This window comes from Triturus cristatus, chromosome 3_2, assembly GCF_964204655.1.
Source record: "Triturus cristatus chromosome 3_2, aTriCri1.1, whole genome shotgun sequence".
NCBI lineage: Eukaryota > Metazoa > Chordata > Amphibia > Caudata > Salamandridae > Triturus > Triturus cristatus.
The window spans coordinates 684,130,734-684,149,763 of NC_140584.1; the positions used below are offsets into that span (position 1 = coordinate 684,130,734).

The 19,030-nt window shown below is 41.8% G+C and overlaps 1 protein-coding gene across 1 annotated transcript; it reads right to left on the reverse strand.

The window, feature by feature from the left end:
• Positions 1–16,547: 16,547 nt before the first annotated feature.
• On the reverse strand, positions 16,548–18,218 carry LOC146857962 (52 kDa repressor of the inhibitor of the protein kinase-like). The gene has a single exon (XM_085647084.1). It carries the CDS (start codon positions 18,216–18,218, stop codon positions 16,548–16,550), a length of 1,671 nt encoding a protein of 556 aa, XP_085503210.1.
• Between the last annotated feature and the right edge of the window lie 812 nt (positions 18,219–19,030).

Consider the following 19,030-nt stretch of genomic DNA (forward strand, 5'->3'; position numbering starts at 1 on the left):
AATCTGTTCAGAAGGAGTGCTTTGACTTCTTTCTTGAAGGATACAGTTGAGGGATTCAATATGATTTCAGAGGCCAAGGAGTTCCACATTCTTGGAGCAATCCCAGAGAAAGTTGTAAGTTTTCCTTTTTCGGAATCTCTGAGGTTTCAGAAGTATGGAGTTTGAGCTTCTGGATGATCTGGACCCACCAAGAGAGTTCTAGTTTCTGGGCAAGATATCTGGGGCTTTGTGTGTCATGCAGGCAACTTTTTGCTGGATTCTTCCCTCGTAAGGGAGCCAGTTGAGAGATTTTAGACCTCTTCACTACACAGATGATACTGGACTATGTGACCACACACCAGTTGGATTACAAGGGTCACTAACATTTCTCCACAGATATAATGAAGAAAATTAATTAAAACTGAACCTGAACAAAAAGAGATAGTGCACTTTGGTAAGTTGACCTGTAGCCATGCGTGGCAGACTGGAAGAGAAAATATAGCATTAATTGACTCATATCTGTAATTCGGAGTGTGGCAGGATAACAAATTAAGCTAAAACTGCAAGATATTTGTGACCATGAAAGATTATTCCAATATCATGTAAGTAAACTAAATAGGAGCCTAAACAGTCTGATGTGTATTTCCATTTTAGAGTTGTTTGGGGTGAAGTTTATTCCAATCGTAACTAACTAGAATTTTTTTTTATTGCAGCAATGCGTTTTGTGTTTGGTCCTCCAAACATTTCACCCATTAGTCAACTCAGACTTGAATCTGGCCTAATCAAGACTTAAGACTGAAAAAGATCAGTTCCAGACTCAATAAAAACTTCATTTGGAAAGAACAATGTGAACAGCTGAAAATAAATATTATCAATGGCATTTTTAACCTGAACAAAATACTTAATGAGATGGGGCTGAAGGATGAATAGAATAATAAACAGTATAGTACATTTTAGATCTTGGCTCGAAAAGTTACAATCTGCATCTCCTTTGAAAGAACATTGAAGAATTATGAACTTTGTCACGAGGGAAATTATTACTGCTGTCATACTCCTCTCCTTTCAGAAGCTATAAAAGACCAACACTTCTAGCCCCAGACTTAAGTATAGGAAATGGGCTGAGCCCAACTTCGATTATTCATCAGTGAATCCAATGTCTTTCAATTGTTTCTTTATTCAAATTACAGTCATTTGAAATTAATTTTTACAAACTATTTTCCAAATATATTTCATTCTCTGTGAACAACTTAATGTCCTCGTTTGTTGTCATTCAAATCCTGATGCATATCGGACAAACTGTCCTTCAGGGGAAGTTATCTTATTATTTCTGAAAAGCAAAGCATACCCTCAATTAGGAACCCATATATATTGATGGTGTAAAGATATATGCCGCTTGACTGACTGGTGTTAAATAGGATGCATGCAGTGCCTGTGTTACTTTATCTAAACAGTAACCATCTCATGCCACAATGTGTATATGTTAGGCAAACCAATATTCTGCAAAACTGCAACTCGTGTATGTAAAACCGCAAATTCATGTCAAAAACTAAAAGACTGAAAAAGGTGAAAACCACAAACAAACTCATGTTGAAAAATTTATCAATAGTGGATGATATCCAATTCTCTTTATCTATTCCAAATATGTTATGTCTTTCGGCACAAACACGCATGTGTTGTTCTGTCAAATGGAACTCCAAGGTCAAGTCCAGCTGTGCTAAATCTTTTTGGGTGAACATGCTTGTATTTTATTTGAAATACTCAGTTCAGCCAAAGTGTGCTTATCTCTCATTATACCGTGTGCCAGGTAGCGAGTACTTCTGGCTGTGTATTGTGAACCTGCATGGTGGTGTTAGTAAGGGTGTTATGATGCTATATGTCAGTGAATGGAAACCTGTGACTGAAGTAAAAAACAATGTGTAAGCACAGCGGCCATGTCTAAATACATTTTCCTTATGGCGTTGTTAGCAATCAACATAATAACACTGATACTTAACTGCCAAACCAGAATGGATGCCATGTGTAAATTAATGAAGTAGTCAGTCAGTCAGTCAAATACACTTTATTCGATTTGTTATAATCATAAAAGACATAACATTTACATACATACAACATAAAAATGAACAATCATGTATCTAAAAATAAATACAGTAAAAAGCATTTTTTAGTTAGTGCAGGGCAGTTGATCATGTTAAAATCTACTTAAAAGACGTAATTGGTTAAAATAATGCATTAGGTGGGGCTTTCATTTTCTTAATCCTAATTGCAGCCACTAAAAAGCTGGCCACACAAAAGATGATGCGGGTGGAGACCAAGAGCTGGAGATAAATTAATGCAGGCCTAACTTGAGTAAAGCCAGCCTCTCTCAGCATTGGTAACAGGTATTTTTTCCTTATGTCCCTGTATGTCCCGCAAAACATAATAAAGTGCATAGTGTCTTGCTGAGAAAATTTATCACAGTTACAGGGGGGGGCCCGCTTCTGGTTTCGCCCATGATGGATAACTACCCAAAATAAAATGGATCAAGTTAAACCTAAATTTAGTCAACAGGAACCTATGAAAGGGTTTAGTAACAATTATGAGATAAGGCTCTAGTGAGGGAGAAGTAGTTAACATAGAATAGAATTAATGAAGTATTCAAACAAATATTCTCACTAGAACAAACAACAAAAAAGGATCAACAGCCTAAATAACTTGACATGTAAAAAAAAGAATAGAAATCATCTTTAAACGTTCAGGGAAAAGCGTTAACGTCTATTCTTATGAAAAAGCAGCTATGTTCAATTGTGAGAAGTCAAACAATTTGAAGAGAAAATGTATTTTCAACATGTTAGAAGAACAGTCAAAAGTACAAAATGAAATAACAATAGTAATATTATTGAACTTGAACTACAAAACGAGAGAATAGCAGCCATCTTTAAATAGGCAAAGAGGCTTAGTGGAATCAATTATTTATGAGACATCAATTATAATTGATTTGTGGATATATCAACTAATTAAAGCAAAGATTATTCTCAACATATTAATTAAATGTCAAACATAATAAAATGAAAATACCCATACAAATAACCATAATACTTGTTGATACTCTATTCTGGTACATTACCCAGTTAATTAAAATTATTAGTCTTCTAAGAAACATGATATTTCTATTTAGTCATTAAGAGCTTTTGGTTGTATCGTATCCAGTCTCTTTATCCAATATAATTGTCTTTGAAGCAGTTGTTTTCTTAGTTCATATTCAGATTTGATCTTTTTATGTTCAGTGATCTGAAATTTGAGTTGGTAAATATTATGTTTGTTAGTTTTGAAATGTAGAGCCATTCTTGACTTCTCTGATTGGCGATGAATGTTGCTTTTGTGTTCTGTGATCCGTAGTTTCATCTTTTGCTAAGTTGTTTAAATATAGAGTAATCTATATGGGCATTTCAATGAATATATGTAGTTGTTTGTGTTACAATCACTATACTGTTAGAGTTTGATGAGGATGCCTTTGTGGGGATTAAATAGCACTAGACCAGTGATGATGTTTTGACAATGTATGAAATTGTACCAGGGAAAAGTCCTAGCTTTTTAAAAATCTTTATTGATTTTGCTGATGGCTAATTCTTTAAGATTGTTTGTTAGTTTACATGCAAACAGTGGTGGTTCTTTGAGCAATGTACCAAAGTCTTATTTAATCAGTAACATTTCCCATCTCTTTCTTATGATGTGTTTAATTGCTGCATTGCTTGTTGATAAGTCAACACAAAAGTTGCTCTTGTATGTGAAGGTTTCTGCTGGTTCTGCATCAATTGCTCTCTATGCAAATGTTGCGTTCTTTCAAGGGATTTTGGAAGAATCGGCTTAGTGTAACTTCTTTGTGTAAATCTAGTGATTTGATCCTGTATTGCTACTTGCAGATCCTATGGATTGGAAACTACCCTTTTAATGAGGGCAAATTTTAAGTAAGGTAAATGTTAGTTTAGTTGTTCCAGATGAGAACACGAATACTTAAGAATATTGTTCCTGTTGATTTCATTTAGATGTTTGTCAGGATTTGTCTGCCCTGTAAGGTCACTAGTACATCCAAATATGGGACTTGTTTCTTGCTAAAACAGTGACTAAAATTGATACGTTCACCCTTATGATTGAGGAACTTCATATTTGCTTCAATGTATCTGGTAAACATTTCTAGAACTTCCATCCGACTTTCATCTTCATTAGTGTTGGTCTTCAATCTGGGCTATAAAAGCATTTGCATAACTAGGTGGCCCTTAGAAATCCATTGAAATTCCACTGATTTGAGGAAAAAACATTTCCTGCCATTTGAAGTAACAGTTGTGAGAAAGTGCCCTCTTTCTGCAATGGTTGCCCCCACTTTTTGATGAACTGCTGATGTACTTTGACTGAGTGTGCCCTGGGCTCCTGCTAATCAGGTACCCAGGACCTATGTTCTTTCCCTAAAACTGCATTGAAGCCTAAACCCAATTGGCACTCTCTGGCCACAGGTCAGTCCCTGGTAAATGGTACCACGGGTACCCAGGACCCTGTGACCAGGGAAGGCCTCTAAGGGCTGCAGCACTTATTGTGCCACCCTTAGAGGTCCTGGACCTTTACACTCACACACTGCCTTTGCAGGCTGCGTGTTTTGGTGCAGAACAAAGTGAAGAGTCGACATGGCACACATCCACGTGTGCCATGCCTACAACCCACTGCCCTGGCATCGATCAGTCACCCCTCTAACTGGGTGCACTATAGCAGTGGTGAGGGTACAGGTGCATGAGCCCTGTACCCCTAGAGAGTCTAATTCCATTCTTAGACATTGTAAGTGCAGTGCTGCCATTAAGAGTATATGGTGCTGGAAGTTTGCCATTACGAACTCCACAGCACCATAATGGCTACACTGGTATCAAACTTCTCAGCACATTAAACCCACACTGATGCCAGTGTGGGATTTAATAAAAAATGCACACAGAGGGCATCTTAGAGATGCCCCCTGAAAAACGACCTACCACTAGTGTCCAGGCTGAGTGGCTGCTTTCAGCTGCCACCACCAGATATGTTTCTGGACCCCTGGGTCAAGAGCCTGCTGCTCTCGGGGGTCTGAAACAATGCACATCCTGGGACGAGGTGCCAAGCCTCCTCCCTCAGGATAGGCAGGGTCCACGGATGGAAAGCTTCAAAGGCTTGCTGCCTTTGTGAGCTTCCCCAGGCCACTTGCTGCTTTCAACAAATGGAACCCCCTGGTTCTGACCCCCACTCTGGGCAGGATAACTGGCGGGAAAAACAAGTGGGGAAGAGAGGTGTGCCCACCTCTGCCAACTCCACCCCTCAGGTTGAAGCACAACTCTCAATCCCCGCCATCTTGCAGATGGGGGGACCCAGCCAACCAGAGTGAGGCATATGCCCCCCTCCCACTGGAGGGTGGCATAATAAAAGGTGTACCCACCCCAAGGAAGGGACCCATTGGTCCCAACCTTTACTTACCTGTAAGGCCTCTAAATCTAGTATTTAGGGGGCTCCCCGAACCTTGCCTCCTCAGAAAATAAACCAGAAGAAGAAAAGAAGAAAAAGGACCGAACCGCCATGCCGAAGCTAACAAGAGGAGGACGCCCATTGACTAGGCCACAACCCTACCGGCCTGTTCCCACCTTAAACCTGCAGAAGTGAAACTACAGTGTATCCTGCAGCCAGCAGCGTCAAGAAACCCGAAGACGGGGAGGAGCCAAGATGGCGACCGGAGCAGACGCTTGAGCGCCCGGCTCCGTCGGTCCGTGGCCTCGGACTACTATCCTGATGCCCATCCTCGCCGATTCTCGAGGTGCACCGTGTGCGAAGACGCGCTGACCGCGCTGCTGCTTTCCCGGAGTCTCAACCCGCCCGGATGCCCGAGTTCTGGGTGCTTTTGTCCTCGGCACTGAAACCCTGCGCCCTTACGGCCTTTGCCGGCCTCCTGGAAGCTCCGCAGTTACCGGACCAGCTAGCGCTAACCTGAGCCCCGCGGTCCCGATCTCGCCTCGCACCATGGATCGTTGCCGGATGAGCCCGGGGAGAGACGGCCGGACACCTTCTGCACCCTGTGCCTGACGGGCTGGAGCTGTGGGGTGGGCCCCGGTGCGGTGAGTCTCCTGCCCCGCTCTGAGGACCGAGCTGCGGGGGGCTGCTGCCCCCTTTGCCTATTGCCTAGCCAGCGGCGAGGGGGACCGGCGAGAAGATAAGCGACTGTCGGCCTTTCCTGTTGCGGCGTAGACCTGAGGGGAATTGACCCCTTGCCACGACCCCCCCCCCCTGGCCATTGCACCGTATAGCGGCAAAACATGGCGTTGAGTGCCTGCTCGCGGCTGGGGGGTGATACTCCGGTCTCGCCCGCTGCCCACTTCGCCCTCCCTCTTCCGGACACCAGCTCCACAGTGCCGTCCCGGATTGCTGCCGATGTTGGGGCCCAGCTTCTGCTGACATGCGGCTCCGTTCTGGCTGTCCTGCGGGACTTTCAACTACAGATGTGCGCTGGCCTGCAGGCGCTGAGTGAGAGGTTTGACCCCATACTGTCGGCTGCGGGCCGTGAGCGCACTGTTTGTCATCCACAGGGCGTGGGTCTCCCGGTGCTCTTGTCCTCTTGCGGGGACGCAGCGGCGGTGTATGATTGTGCTACACTGGTGCCTTCATCTAGCGCTCCCGGCGCCCAGGGTCCACCGCTCTCCACCTCAACTGCGGATACTTTGTCCCCCTGGTCATGGCTGCCTGCTTCATTGTTCCCTGCCTCACCGCGTCCGCGAGGCTATCCTGCTGAGCGATACCTAACGGCTTCGAGGGACCGTCCGCGGTGGCCCACTGCTGCCTTTTTGTGGAACTCCTGTACCTTACTTGCCAGGTTTGGATTTTATGTGGTGCAACGAGGGACCTCAATCGGTGGTCGGCGGCCATTTCGTGATCCTACTTCACCATCCTCTCACAAGCGGCCATCTTGTCTTTGTCTGCTCGGGACACGGGGCCTTCACGCAGGAGCTGGTTTAATCCCAAGCCCGCGATCGGGCCAGGGCTAGACTGACTTCTATCGCTATGGTTTATGGACGGGCTGGCCTGGGACTGGGACTGTATGTATGTTTTGCGCGCACTCGTCGCGACTTGTATCCCTTGCTTAAACTGTGGTGCCATGGTATCTTTGCATGCCGTTTTTTGGCGTAGAGGGCTCTCGGTGTGTGGGGGCCATAACTGGCTGATGGTTCGGGGCGCTCTGGTGTCCAGTGGGCTCCTCCCCACCTTCTTTTCTGTTTTCTTCCCTTCTTTACTCTGTTCCTACTTTCTCTCTTCTCTATATTTCGGGTTCATTGGGCGACAGGCACTATGCTGGGGGGGGGGTAGGCCGTAGCCTCCGCATTGGTGTAGGGTGGGGGGGTAATACTCTGTTCTCAATTAGTTCTATGGGCCTTTCTTCTTTTATGTCTCTGTGCTCTACTTTCTTCGATTCGGGGTCCGGGTGTGGGGTGGATCGAGTGGGGGCGGCTCTGGAGGGGCGCGTACTTGCTCATGTGACTATCCTGATATATCTCTGCACCGCCTCACTGATTGAGATTTTACTCCCATTGTTGTTCTTACTGATGTTGCTGCTCGCCCGTGTGGTGAAGCTATCTTGCGGACTCGAATCTACTTTGCTCTTATCCTTCATTGACTTTTTTCTCTGATAAAATTATCAAAAAACTTAAAATTAACCTTCACCTCTCCTTCCCCGGGTTTCAAAGATATCTCCAGTATGTGACTCATAACCTGTTGTTAATCCTGACCGTTGATGCACGGGGGCTGTAATGTGGGTATCAGTGCTTTACTGTATCGTGGCCGGCCTGACGGTTGTAGGCCCGTATTTGTTCTTTTAAGATGCACGAATAAAGGTTTTTAAAAAAAAAAAAAAAAAAAAAAAAAAAAAGAAACCCGAAGACGTGCCCTGCCTTCAAAAGAAAAGACTCTGTCTCCCGTGAACACCGGATTCTTTCATCAACAGACTCCAGGTCCGGCAAAGTACGCGAGTCTGCACCACTCTGCACCCGACGCCCACAGCCCAAGTTCAAGTGGCCCAACACCAAGAGGAGGTCTCCCCGGTGATCCTGACCCAAGATCCGGTGACCTCTGACCTGCCTGATGCCACCAGCCGACGTCTGCAGCCTCAAACCAGAAGATCCCCCCCAACCGTGACCAGGAGCAGGTAAGAAGATCCGACCCTGAACCCAACGCCTCACGGCCTTGGGTGGCTCAACCCACGGTGCCTCACCAACCCCCACCATCCCAACTTACCTCTCCAAGTGGTGGTTGCACCTAGAAGACCTTCGTCTACGAACCTGCCGTTTGTTTGCAAACTGGAGACTTCCCATTAAAAGCTACAGGGCGCCCAAAGCCAAAACAGTACTCTGCACCCCGCTGCCCCAATGCCGCTGAGGGTGCATCTTTTGTGCTGGCTTGAACCCCCATTTGCCCTGAGCTTAAGTCTAGGAGCTTTGCTCCCACAACCCAGAGGCCTGCTCGTCAGTAGCCACCAACCGGAGGCCTCCTATCCCCATTGGATAACATTGGGCCTCAGCACTCTGCACCCAGCCGCCTTAGTGACGCTGAGGGTGTAACAAGAGTGCATCCTTGACCCTGGGGGACCCCTGAGTATACCCCCAGGATACCAACTGCCACAACCGAATACTTTACCTTTGAACCGATAACCCTATTTTCCTTCATAGGATAACATTGACTGTTTTTCTGCGAAAAGTTTCTAAGTGTGGAGTTGGAAAATCTAAGAAACCCTTTAAAACTGTAACCAAATAACAAAAACGCTTTTACTGACCTGTTTACAGGAAATGTCTCAGTGCAGTATCCAGGTATACTGCACTGTGTAAGAAAAGTAATCTGTAAAGTTATCTACTTGACATTCTACTAAAAAGCCAATACAAAGTACATGTACAGTATATCAAAAACATTGCATTACTAGAAGCTCTACTATAATCAAATCAAAGTGCATATATAATTGCAATTTAAACTGATTACAAGCTGCATTACTACTGTAAAGTATTTATTGCTTACCTGTGAGAGGCTTGCTTGGTTCTAGAAAATAAAATAACTAAAAGAATATTTTTATACAAAACCAATTGGTCTGAAGTTCAGTCTTTGTGTGATATCATTTGCTGATTGAGTGTGTACAACAAATGTTTAACACTACCCTCTGATACTGCCTTTCTGCTCGACCACACTATCACAAATAGAGAGTAAGGTGCTATCTACTTTCACCTCTGCCTAACTTTGGGGTTCCACTGGACTCCGTGCACACTATACCTCACTTTTGGATATTTCATCAAATGACATTCTGTGGTTGGTGCCAAAGATCCGGTGGGTAGAAAAAATAAATATTAGATCAGTTTTAGTATCCAAGCCACTCTTATTTCAACCAAATAAAACGTATTCAAATGTTTAATCGTGCTGGTCTGGTAGGCCTCCTGTCCACAGGCCTTGAAAACATTCAGGTATACTATAAAATACCTTTTAATATAGTCCCAGACCGCACTGCATGAGATGAGCTGAGCCCAACTTCAATAATTCGTCCGTGAAGCCAATTTTTTCTAATTGTTAGTTTATTCAAATTGCAATCATTTGAAATTCATTTTAACAGACTGTTTTCCAAATGAAGCTCATTTGCAGTGAACAATTTAAAGTCCTCTTGGTTGTGAATCAAATCCTGATGCATTTTGGACAAGCTGTCCTTCAAGGAAAGTTATCTTTATATTTCTGAAACGTAAAACATACTCTCAACTGAGGAAGCCTGATATATGAATGGTGTAAAGATACAAGATGCCTCACTGACTGGTTTTAAATAGAATACATGCTGTGGCTGTGTTACTTTATCTAAACAGTAACCATCTCATGCAACAATGTGTATTTGTTAGGCAAACCAATATTCTGCAAAACTTCAATCCGTAAAACCCCAAATTTATGTGAAAACCATAAATTAGCCATGAATCATGCTTTGAGTGAACCATTAACTAAATGCCTTATGACTGCAAAATGTGAAAACCACAAACAAACTCATGTCTAATCATTTATCAATAGTGGATGACTAGGTAACATGCAAATCCCTTTATCCATTCCAAACATGTTGTTCTTTCGGTGCAATCTCACTTGTGTTATCCCATTAAATTCAACTTACAAGGTCCAGTCCAGTTACGCTAAATCTTATCGTGAGAACGTGCTTGCATTTTCTGTGAACATGCTTGTATTTTCAGTTCACCAAAGTGTATTTACCTATGATTATACCGTGTGCAACATAGCGAGTGCACCTGCCTGTGTATTGTGAACCAACATGGTAACGTGAGTAATAGTGTTATGTCATTATATGTGAGTGAATTGAACCTGGTGATGGAGGCAAAACCCAATGTGTAAGCACGGTGGCCAGGTCTAAATACATCTGCTCTGGGATGTTTTCAAGGCCTGTAGATGGAAGACCTACCAGAACAACACGATTAAACAATTCAATAAGTTTAATTTGGCTGAAATAGGAGGGCCTTGGATACCAAAACTAATCTATACGCCTCTCCTTTGCCACATCATTATTTCAGAATGAACCTTAAACAAACAATAGGGTCCAAGTACCTGAGACTTAGATTTATTTTAGTTGCACTCCCTACTTAACTTCGGACGGAATTTGCAAAGCACAGTCTTGTAAATGTTGTGGACTTGTAGAGGATGTGAGTATCGATTTGAGTCCTGTGCCCCTGTCATCTGTATATGTCCGTGTCTTTTGGATCATCAAAAAATGCTCTTGAGGTCTTGTTTCATCAGAATTGGTTCTTGTACAGTTGATAAAGCTATAACAGCATGTTCGCCAGGGAATGATGCACCACTGATCTGCTGGTTGCTAAAATATATGGATTAGGCAACTAAAGAATTAGACAACTGTGAGGCAATCACCATTGGACAGTCTTCTTGGAAAAATAAAGTGAACACACATGGGGCACCTAAGCTTGCTTCTCTGATTAGTTCTGGCACTGTTATGCCTGAATACGCCTCAATTTTGGACCAGTTGATAGCATGATTCCCTCTTGAGATGGCTGGTCCGTGCTTAATAGAGCAAATATTCTGCATTTTATTAATGGAAACTTAAGACAGATGGAAAGCTGGACGAACACTGCTAGTACTAATATTATCAATAAACCTGTACGTGTGCGATTTTGGCATTAATTCTTTGAAGCAGTTTTCTATCTGATGTGCATGCAGAATAGTAAAGCATAGACTTAAGGGAATTTCTACTCTGTCCTGGGAGGTAATGTTATACATGCATATGATTCTGGAATCAATCCTTTGAAGCTGTGCATTATCTGACACACATGCAGAATAGTAAAGCATAGATTTAAAAGAGTCTCTACTCTTTCCTGGGGGGTAAGTATGTATATGAAAATAGACAACCATAAGATGGGTATTATGCACAGCGAAAACAATTTAAGTATATAGACAGCACTTTCAGATCCCCCATGTTGAATAGGTAAAATTGATGCAACTGCACTCTTAGGGGTCTTTCTTTTCTCTAGTTGGACCTTTTCTGCACTACACTTTATTGTAACACATTTATGGTGAGGGTGTATTACTGATAAACGCTATGGTAATACTTTAAAGTAATTCTATCAGTGTAGCCCTTGGGCTCCAAATTGTCTGACACTTTACATGCTGATGTCTGAAAGCAGGATATGGGTCTGCAGGGCTCTATTTCATGCTGTCCAACCCCTACATGCAAGTGATCATTGGTTCTACTTTTTGAGTGGACGTTGTGACTTAGAGAGTATGTTTTGATGGATACATAGAAATGAAGAAATAAACTTGTAATGATTTTTATTACTCAAACAAATAAAGATTTGTTTTCAGTGTCAGGCTGTTCACAAGATTTTTGACACACTTGAGTGGGTATAATGGACAGCACATATCAAATTACATTTTTATTGGATGTAGGTGACATGGAAAAAGGAAGGTTGTCTGGGAGTAGAAAATGAATGCCTATGCCATCACCAGACATTTATCTTTGGACAAACTAGCTAGTCATTAAGATTTTAGGTATCAGTTCAAGATGGTGGTAAAACTTGGTATGTGATAGCGATGTTATTGCCTTTAACTATTTATTTTGCATTATTAAAATATGCTAATTAGTCCAAGGGGAACACTACAGGGAATATATTTGTAATTTTGTAATCATTATTTTCTTTTTATAATATTAAAAATTCTCACATTCTGGAAGTGACTGAAAAATATTGAAATTGTTAATAATTTCAATCAGTTGATTTGAATATACATTTAATTAAGCCTTTTTTCATTTCCCTTATGTGTAACCCTAACTCTGAGCCTTACTATTGAAATAATCTTGATCCTTACCTTAATCCTAACCAGCACTCCAAATGTCTCTTTATTCTTATTCATCAAAAGTAACCTAATGACTGACCATCCTTTCTCAGACTGTTTACCTTACCACTATTATTAATTCTAATTTTAATTATTACCCTAACCATAACTCTATTACTCACCCTAATCAGAACTCTTGTTTTAAACTCTAAACAACTCTATAACTCTTATCCTATACCAGGTCATAATCCTTCTCCTTTCCCTATCCCTAACTTTCACCCTGGCCTTCGACATAACTCTCATTTTACCCCCCAACTCAAGCTCTAAGCCTACCCAACATTGTCAACCTAATTTTATCCCTCACTCTATCACCCTTATACTAAACCTAACTTTTAAAATGGTGAGTGACTCCAATATTGTAAAAGTAGAACATGAATCTTCATTTTATTTATTTAGTGTTTTATAGAGCACGAACGTGACCCGTTAGGGTATCAAAGCGCTTTACAAGGCTAAACAAGATGTTTACAAAAGTTCAGAACAGACGAAATCATGTGAACGTTTTGCTGTGATAAACAGGATATTGCAATGAGAGGGAATAGGGGAACATGGGTACAAAAAACAAACATTAGCGGGAGCTTCATGTGAAGAGGCAGTTAAAGAGGCATCCTATTTCATCGGCATCCCCGGATGAATTGTCACCTGCTGTGTCCTCTGGAACCCTCACTCCCCTGGTCACGGTACTCCCCTTTTCATGGTACTGACATTAGAAGGTAAAAGAACCTCGGCAGATAACCATATTATGAGTAAGCCTCCTACAGAATGGCAGAGCCGTGGCGAGAGAGAAAGTGAAATGGAATAGGAGGAAAAGAAAATGGAGGAATAACATGGTAGAAGAACAAGGGGTAAACAATTTGACACACCCTTACTCCCTTGAAGTAATAAAACATTATTGAAGTAATAGAACAAACTGACCAAGAAAAGTACAGCAATTACTTCTGTAACATTCTACACAAAATAGTCACTCCGGGAATATTCTCCGCAAGGGTTTCCTGATCCTGACATCATTTTTACTCCTTCTGTAACAGTACCCTTCCAATCAGTGGGGCCAATGTTTCCGGAGCCCCAAAGTCTGTAAGGTCACCAGCATCTCTGAGGGTGATATTGGTAGAGCGGCCGACTCCGCCACTGTAAAAGCACGACATCAAAGGAGGTCCCTAATCAGATCACTTGAGCCTTCACCCTCTGCATTGTGTTCTTTACAGATCAGATTGTCTTTGCTCCTAACATATTTAGAAAGTCACCTCATGTACGAGCACCTCCCATCTTGGGTCAATTACATCCTTTATGCACTTTGACCCCTTTCATAGGATGTAGATATTTGGGTTTGCCCTTGTCAACATTAGCTTGACTCAAGATGCCACCAAATCACTCACATCATTCCTTTTCACTTTGTTCCTAATATCATAATTGAACTTTATTTGTTTCTCTTCCAGTCTGCTTTCTTTTTCATCTATGGTTTCTATGGATACCTTTGCAACATGTATATAATATTCCTCCAGCCGATATGGACAAGCTTGCAATGCTGACTGTTTAACTCGGGAAAGATAAAAAATACTTGTTTCTGTAGCTCAGTGAGAACTGTTACTGTAAGCCTTTTAATATTCTAATATTCCAATTTTACACTGTTCTCACAGAGTTATTCTACCTCTCCATTGCACTGGGTAAAGAGCCTGATGTGACATGTTCAATGTGTTAATTCTTCAGGAATTCTTCCATGCCATTTAAAAGAAATGGGCACCATTGTCAGCAACCAGGTGCTCTGGAAACCCTTCTTGGCTGAAGACTTCCATTGAAAACTGCAACTATCAACAAATGTCACTCCAGGGTACAATCAATGGAACTCTATGAGAACAAGAGTGAGTCTTGTTTCTGCAAAATCTTGACTGGACCTTTGGCATCACAGCCAGTTTCTAACATGTTGACTGTGCTCATTGGACAGGAGACACAGGCAATATAACTGGATTAGCATTTTGTCACTGGCCACTGAAACGTCACACATTCTGACCCATTTATTGGTCTCCCAATATATATCCATCTGAAAGACTAGAATGTTAGAAGTAAGGCCAAAGGGGCACACTTTTGAAACAAAATAAGCCAAAGGGACAAGTAAAGGTGGTTAAAGGACTTGATTTGTGTGTTCTCAAGTCTAGTTTTCAAAATAATGTGGTTCTTCCAACAATGACATCAGGTCATTTATGTGATTGAGAAATTTCGCAAAAAGTATTTAAAATCACCATAATAGCTAGCACAATGTTAAATCATTAGCTGCCATTTTATTTTCGTGTTGTTCCCGTGTTATAAACAGCCCTGTTCTGCATTCTTGCTTCTGGCATATTCAGTCTCATTTTCATATCTGGCACTCCTAAGCTAGGATTAATTAATGAGTAGCTGGGTTTCTGGTAGTTTACATTTCTTATATAGTTTTCAAGGCCTTTTTTCGTTCTTCTCATAAGAAAGTTGTACAACTTCTAATCCGCATTTCGGTTTTTGTGATGTCCGTTTTCATTCAAAGTAATGCATGTTGAAAACATATAAGAGCCATACAAACTAGGGTGGGGTTAGTATTACAGACTGAGACTCACTTCAATCGAGAGGACATACTGCCGCCTTCCATCACAGTTTAGCGGTTTGCTTCACTTGCTAGTAGATGTGTGCAGACTCCAGATAGGCTTATGGTGTTTCATGTTTTTTCTCTGGCAATCTGGTGCCTCAGGCAGGAACCACCTCCATTTGGCTGAGGGGAGGAGAAAGCCGGTCTGTACTACACACAACGACCCCAGGTGCCAAAGATAAGGGAAATATTTCTCAAGGAGAACTAGGGTGGCACACAGCCCAGCACTCGACATGTGTTCACGTTAGACAGCATTAGCATGGTTAAAGATGTATGTGAGATCTCTGCAAGTTTATGTTGATGCCTGGAGGGGGCAAGCTGGGTACATCTGAGATGTCGTCTGGGTAGGAGACGAAGGGACAAACTGATTTAGGGCAGGTACATTCTGGAGTTCCAAGACTTAGGAGAATGCAAATGTAACCCTCAGTAGAGAGCAAGTGGGCTCTAAAAACAGGACAGATAAGGGGAAGATAGGCAGGAGTGTCCCTCCCCTAGCATAGACCCTATAAGGATGAATGTGCATGTGTCAGATGCTCACTGATTCAGATGCCCTGGAGTGACCGTGACCTTTACAGCTGAGACCAGAAAAATTCCAAAAGCAAAGAGTCAGTGACCGTGAGTGTGAGATACTTCCCGTCCTCCCTTCGCGAGAGCAGTTAGGTGGATAACTATTAGACCCCTCCTTTCCTGTTTTCCGTGCAACTCCACCTCCCTCCACCTGATGAGCTGCAGCCAAAGGCTGGCAGACACCATTGCGGCTTCCTAATAATGTATGCATAAGTGAACTGAGGATGGGGTGAGAAATATAAGACTGAAGAGCATAGGCATCCGCAGAAATTTTTCCAGGGGGGGGCAAAATGTTAACGTCATCACTATCGTCCGACATGATGTGTGCCAGGTGGGGCACAAGAAACACTGGGGCGCAGAAGGAGCCATGGGGGACAGGAAGCAGGCTGCATATGATCTCATACACCATAGGGTTGTTGTGCCACAGCCGTCTCTTTCTTTTGTGGACTTTGGAAGATATCATTCACATCTTCTAGCAGTTGCCAAAGAAAAAAGCAGAGCTCAGCTGCCGACAGGAGCGGCTCTTGGCCAAAAGTGAAAAAGCACAGGCATGCAAAGGATTTAGAAACCTGATGCAAAATATTCATGGAAGGATCAAGCTGCTATTGTCTGATTAGCAATTTCTAATCTGTTTTTATGTCACCGCTATTGAATATACCACATTATTCATACACACATGATCAAGGCAGCGAAGGCACTATAACTGCATTATTAAAAAAAACATGAAAAGCCAGTCTGCATTTGGTGTTAATATTCACAAACAAATGAGAATTAAAATATGTGACAAGTGTATTTATTGTGAAAATGTATTAACTTAAATATATTAAAATACATAAAATCAAATTTATTACCATAAATAACAGCTGTTCTCTTCCAAATTGGAAAATAAAACATATAAACTTAACCTGGATAACTGTTGCAGGAACTGCAAACATGTAGAGTCTTGCTGAAATGTAACAGTCACATTCTTCAATGAGTAGTAGTTTTATACAGTTTTTGTTCACTGGTTAGTGTACTGATCTCGAAAAAGGAACTGTAAACGTCTGTAGTCTTGTGCAAATTTATCAATTACTTTATCAATCAGCTGTTGTTTGTTTCCATCAATTTTTGCTCGATGTATGCTCATCATGCACAAACCCGATAAGCGATCATCTGCCATTGTTGACCTCAACCAGGTTTTCACCCTTCTCATTGTGCTGAAAGACCTTTCCACTGTGCAAGTGGTCACTGGTAATGTGAGAGCAATGAGAATTGCTTGCTGGACTGATGGAAATAAATCTGTGTGGTTTAGCAAATCCAGAAATCCATTGTCTAACTGCTCATCCTTTGTTGACCAGATCTGAAACCATGTGACTGCTTCGGCTTCCAGGTTTTCAATGTCGTAAATTTCTCTGATGTTTGCAATATGGCATTTGTATTGCTCAAGTGTCATTTTTGCCATATGTTTTGGGTAAAGTGAGAATAAACTCAAATTTTTCTTGTTGTCATTGCCAAACCGGCTTTCTAATGATGCGATGATAGAGTCCATGTATGGAACATAGATAGACTGCCGATAGTATTCTTCCACAGAAGAGGAACCAAAATTAGAACGAAATACTTGCCGGCCACACTGTCTGGGAAGACAAAGTTCGATGTTCAGTTTTTCTGCCAGAGTTTGAACGTTTGTAAAAATGTCCTTAAATTGCTCTTCTGCTTTTTGTCTGTGATCACGGAACACAGTCAGAAGGTCTTGCACATGATTACACACCTTGAGGATATCAAGCTGAACAGCTTGGAGAGCCTGGCTTACAGATTCCAATCTTGATGCGTAATCTGAAATTATGGACAAGCAAAAGAGAAAGCTCACTGTGCTGGAGGAACATTGCAATTGATATGCATCCTGACGTGTTTTCCCTGATGCTGTTGTGACCAGTAAGCATAATTGCTCAAAAATCTCTTCAAAGTGTGAGCTAAAAATTCGAATGCTCTTGTATTTTGCTGTCCATCGTGTTTCACTCAGCAATGGCAGATTAGGAATAAGAGATCTTCTTTTTGGACTCTCACGGAAAAACTTGATGATGGCTTTCACTGTGCCAATAGAATTCCGTATATCAGGAACCGCATTCAGGTCATTAACAACCAAATTAAGTTTATGTGCAGCACAGTGAGCAAAAGCAGCTTTGGGATATTTTCTCTTTATTATGGCTTGAACGCCACCTTCCTTTCCTGCCATTGTAGAGCATCCATCATATCCTTGGCCATGGAGTTTTTCTAAATTTAATCCAAATTTAGAACATGTATCCATAATCATATTTGCAATTGAGATAGCATCCATTTCTTTTAAGGTTGCAAATCCAAGGAATTCTTCTCTGATGACAGCTACGGTACTACTTGTCGTGTCTACAAAACGTACTCCAAGTGACATCTGTTCTTTTCCAGATATGTCAGCACTTTCATCAGCAATGATTGAAAATCCATTTGACCTATTGACTAAGGATACTAGATCGTCTCTTAATGTTTCTTCACATAATGTAATCAATTCATGTTCAACTCGAACAGATGTATAACGTGCATTAACTGGTGCATTTTCCAGATGATTCTTTAGGGTGACATCTCCTGCTTCAATGCGAAATTGGTACAGACTTTGCACATTTCCGGATGTACTTTTTTTTCCCACGTAATGCAATGTCATGTGTGCCACAAAATAAGATAGATGACAAAATTGGAAATAACTTTTTCCGATTTTCTTCAACATGCCTTTTCACAGCATTGTCTATTTGGCAAACAATACTTGTTTCCGGTTTCTTTCTGATCGCCAAAAAGTGAGCTGCATCCACTTGTGCGTTTTTATGCCAAGACGATAAAACATGCTTGCGTGCACTTTCATGGAAGTCTTTATATTTAGTGAAAGGCCTAGTTATGAATGCTCCTTGTATCCCACGAAGAACTGGCTGTGGAAAAACTGTGCACAACTTGCAAATTGCACCTTTCAGTTGTGGAGAGTAGCTAAGCCATGGTGAATATTGATTAATCCACACATGACGGAAACAGCGTGTTCCACCTGAATCTTTCTTGAAGTCATACGTTTCTGGTGGAGTATACGTATTTGTTAGAAGATTGCATTTGACATCGTCTGTTAGTTTTTTTGCTAAATTAAAATACAATCCAATATCATTTACAGAAGCATCAACATCATGGCTAGATTCCGTTGGAGGTGAAAGTGGACCTGCAGAACTGCTTGTGCTTAGTTCTTCTGCCTCCTCCTGTTCACCATGTCTAGATTTCTTTCTTGCTTCCGCAATATCAGATTCTACATCATCCAATTTTCGTTTTGAAAAAAAGTTTGGGATGTCCATTCCTAAAAAGAAATGGGGATCATTAAATACTCTGCTCATCACCAGGCTGGCTGTATTGAATAAAGTGAGTTGTAGATGGCCCCTGTCCCCTTAAAGGTCATACATTCCCTAAACCCTAAAATTACCCCTGGCACACCAAAACTCATCA

Bases quoted from the DNA above. Each gene is read 5' to 3' on its own strand.
- LOC146857962 (XM_085647084.1), bottom strand. From the start codon at position 18,218: ATGACATTGCATTACGTGGGAAAAAAAAGTACATCCGGAAATGTGCAA.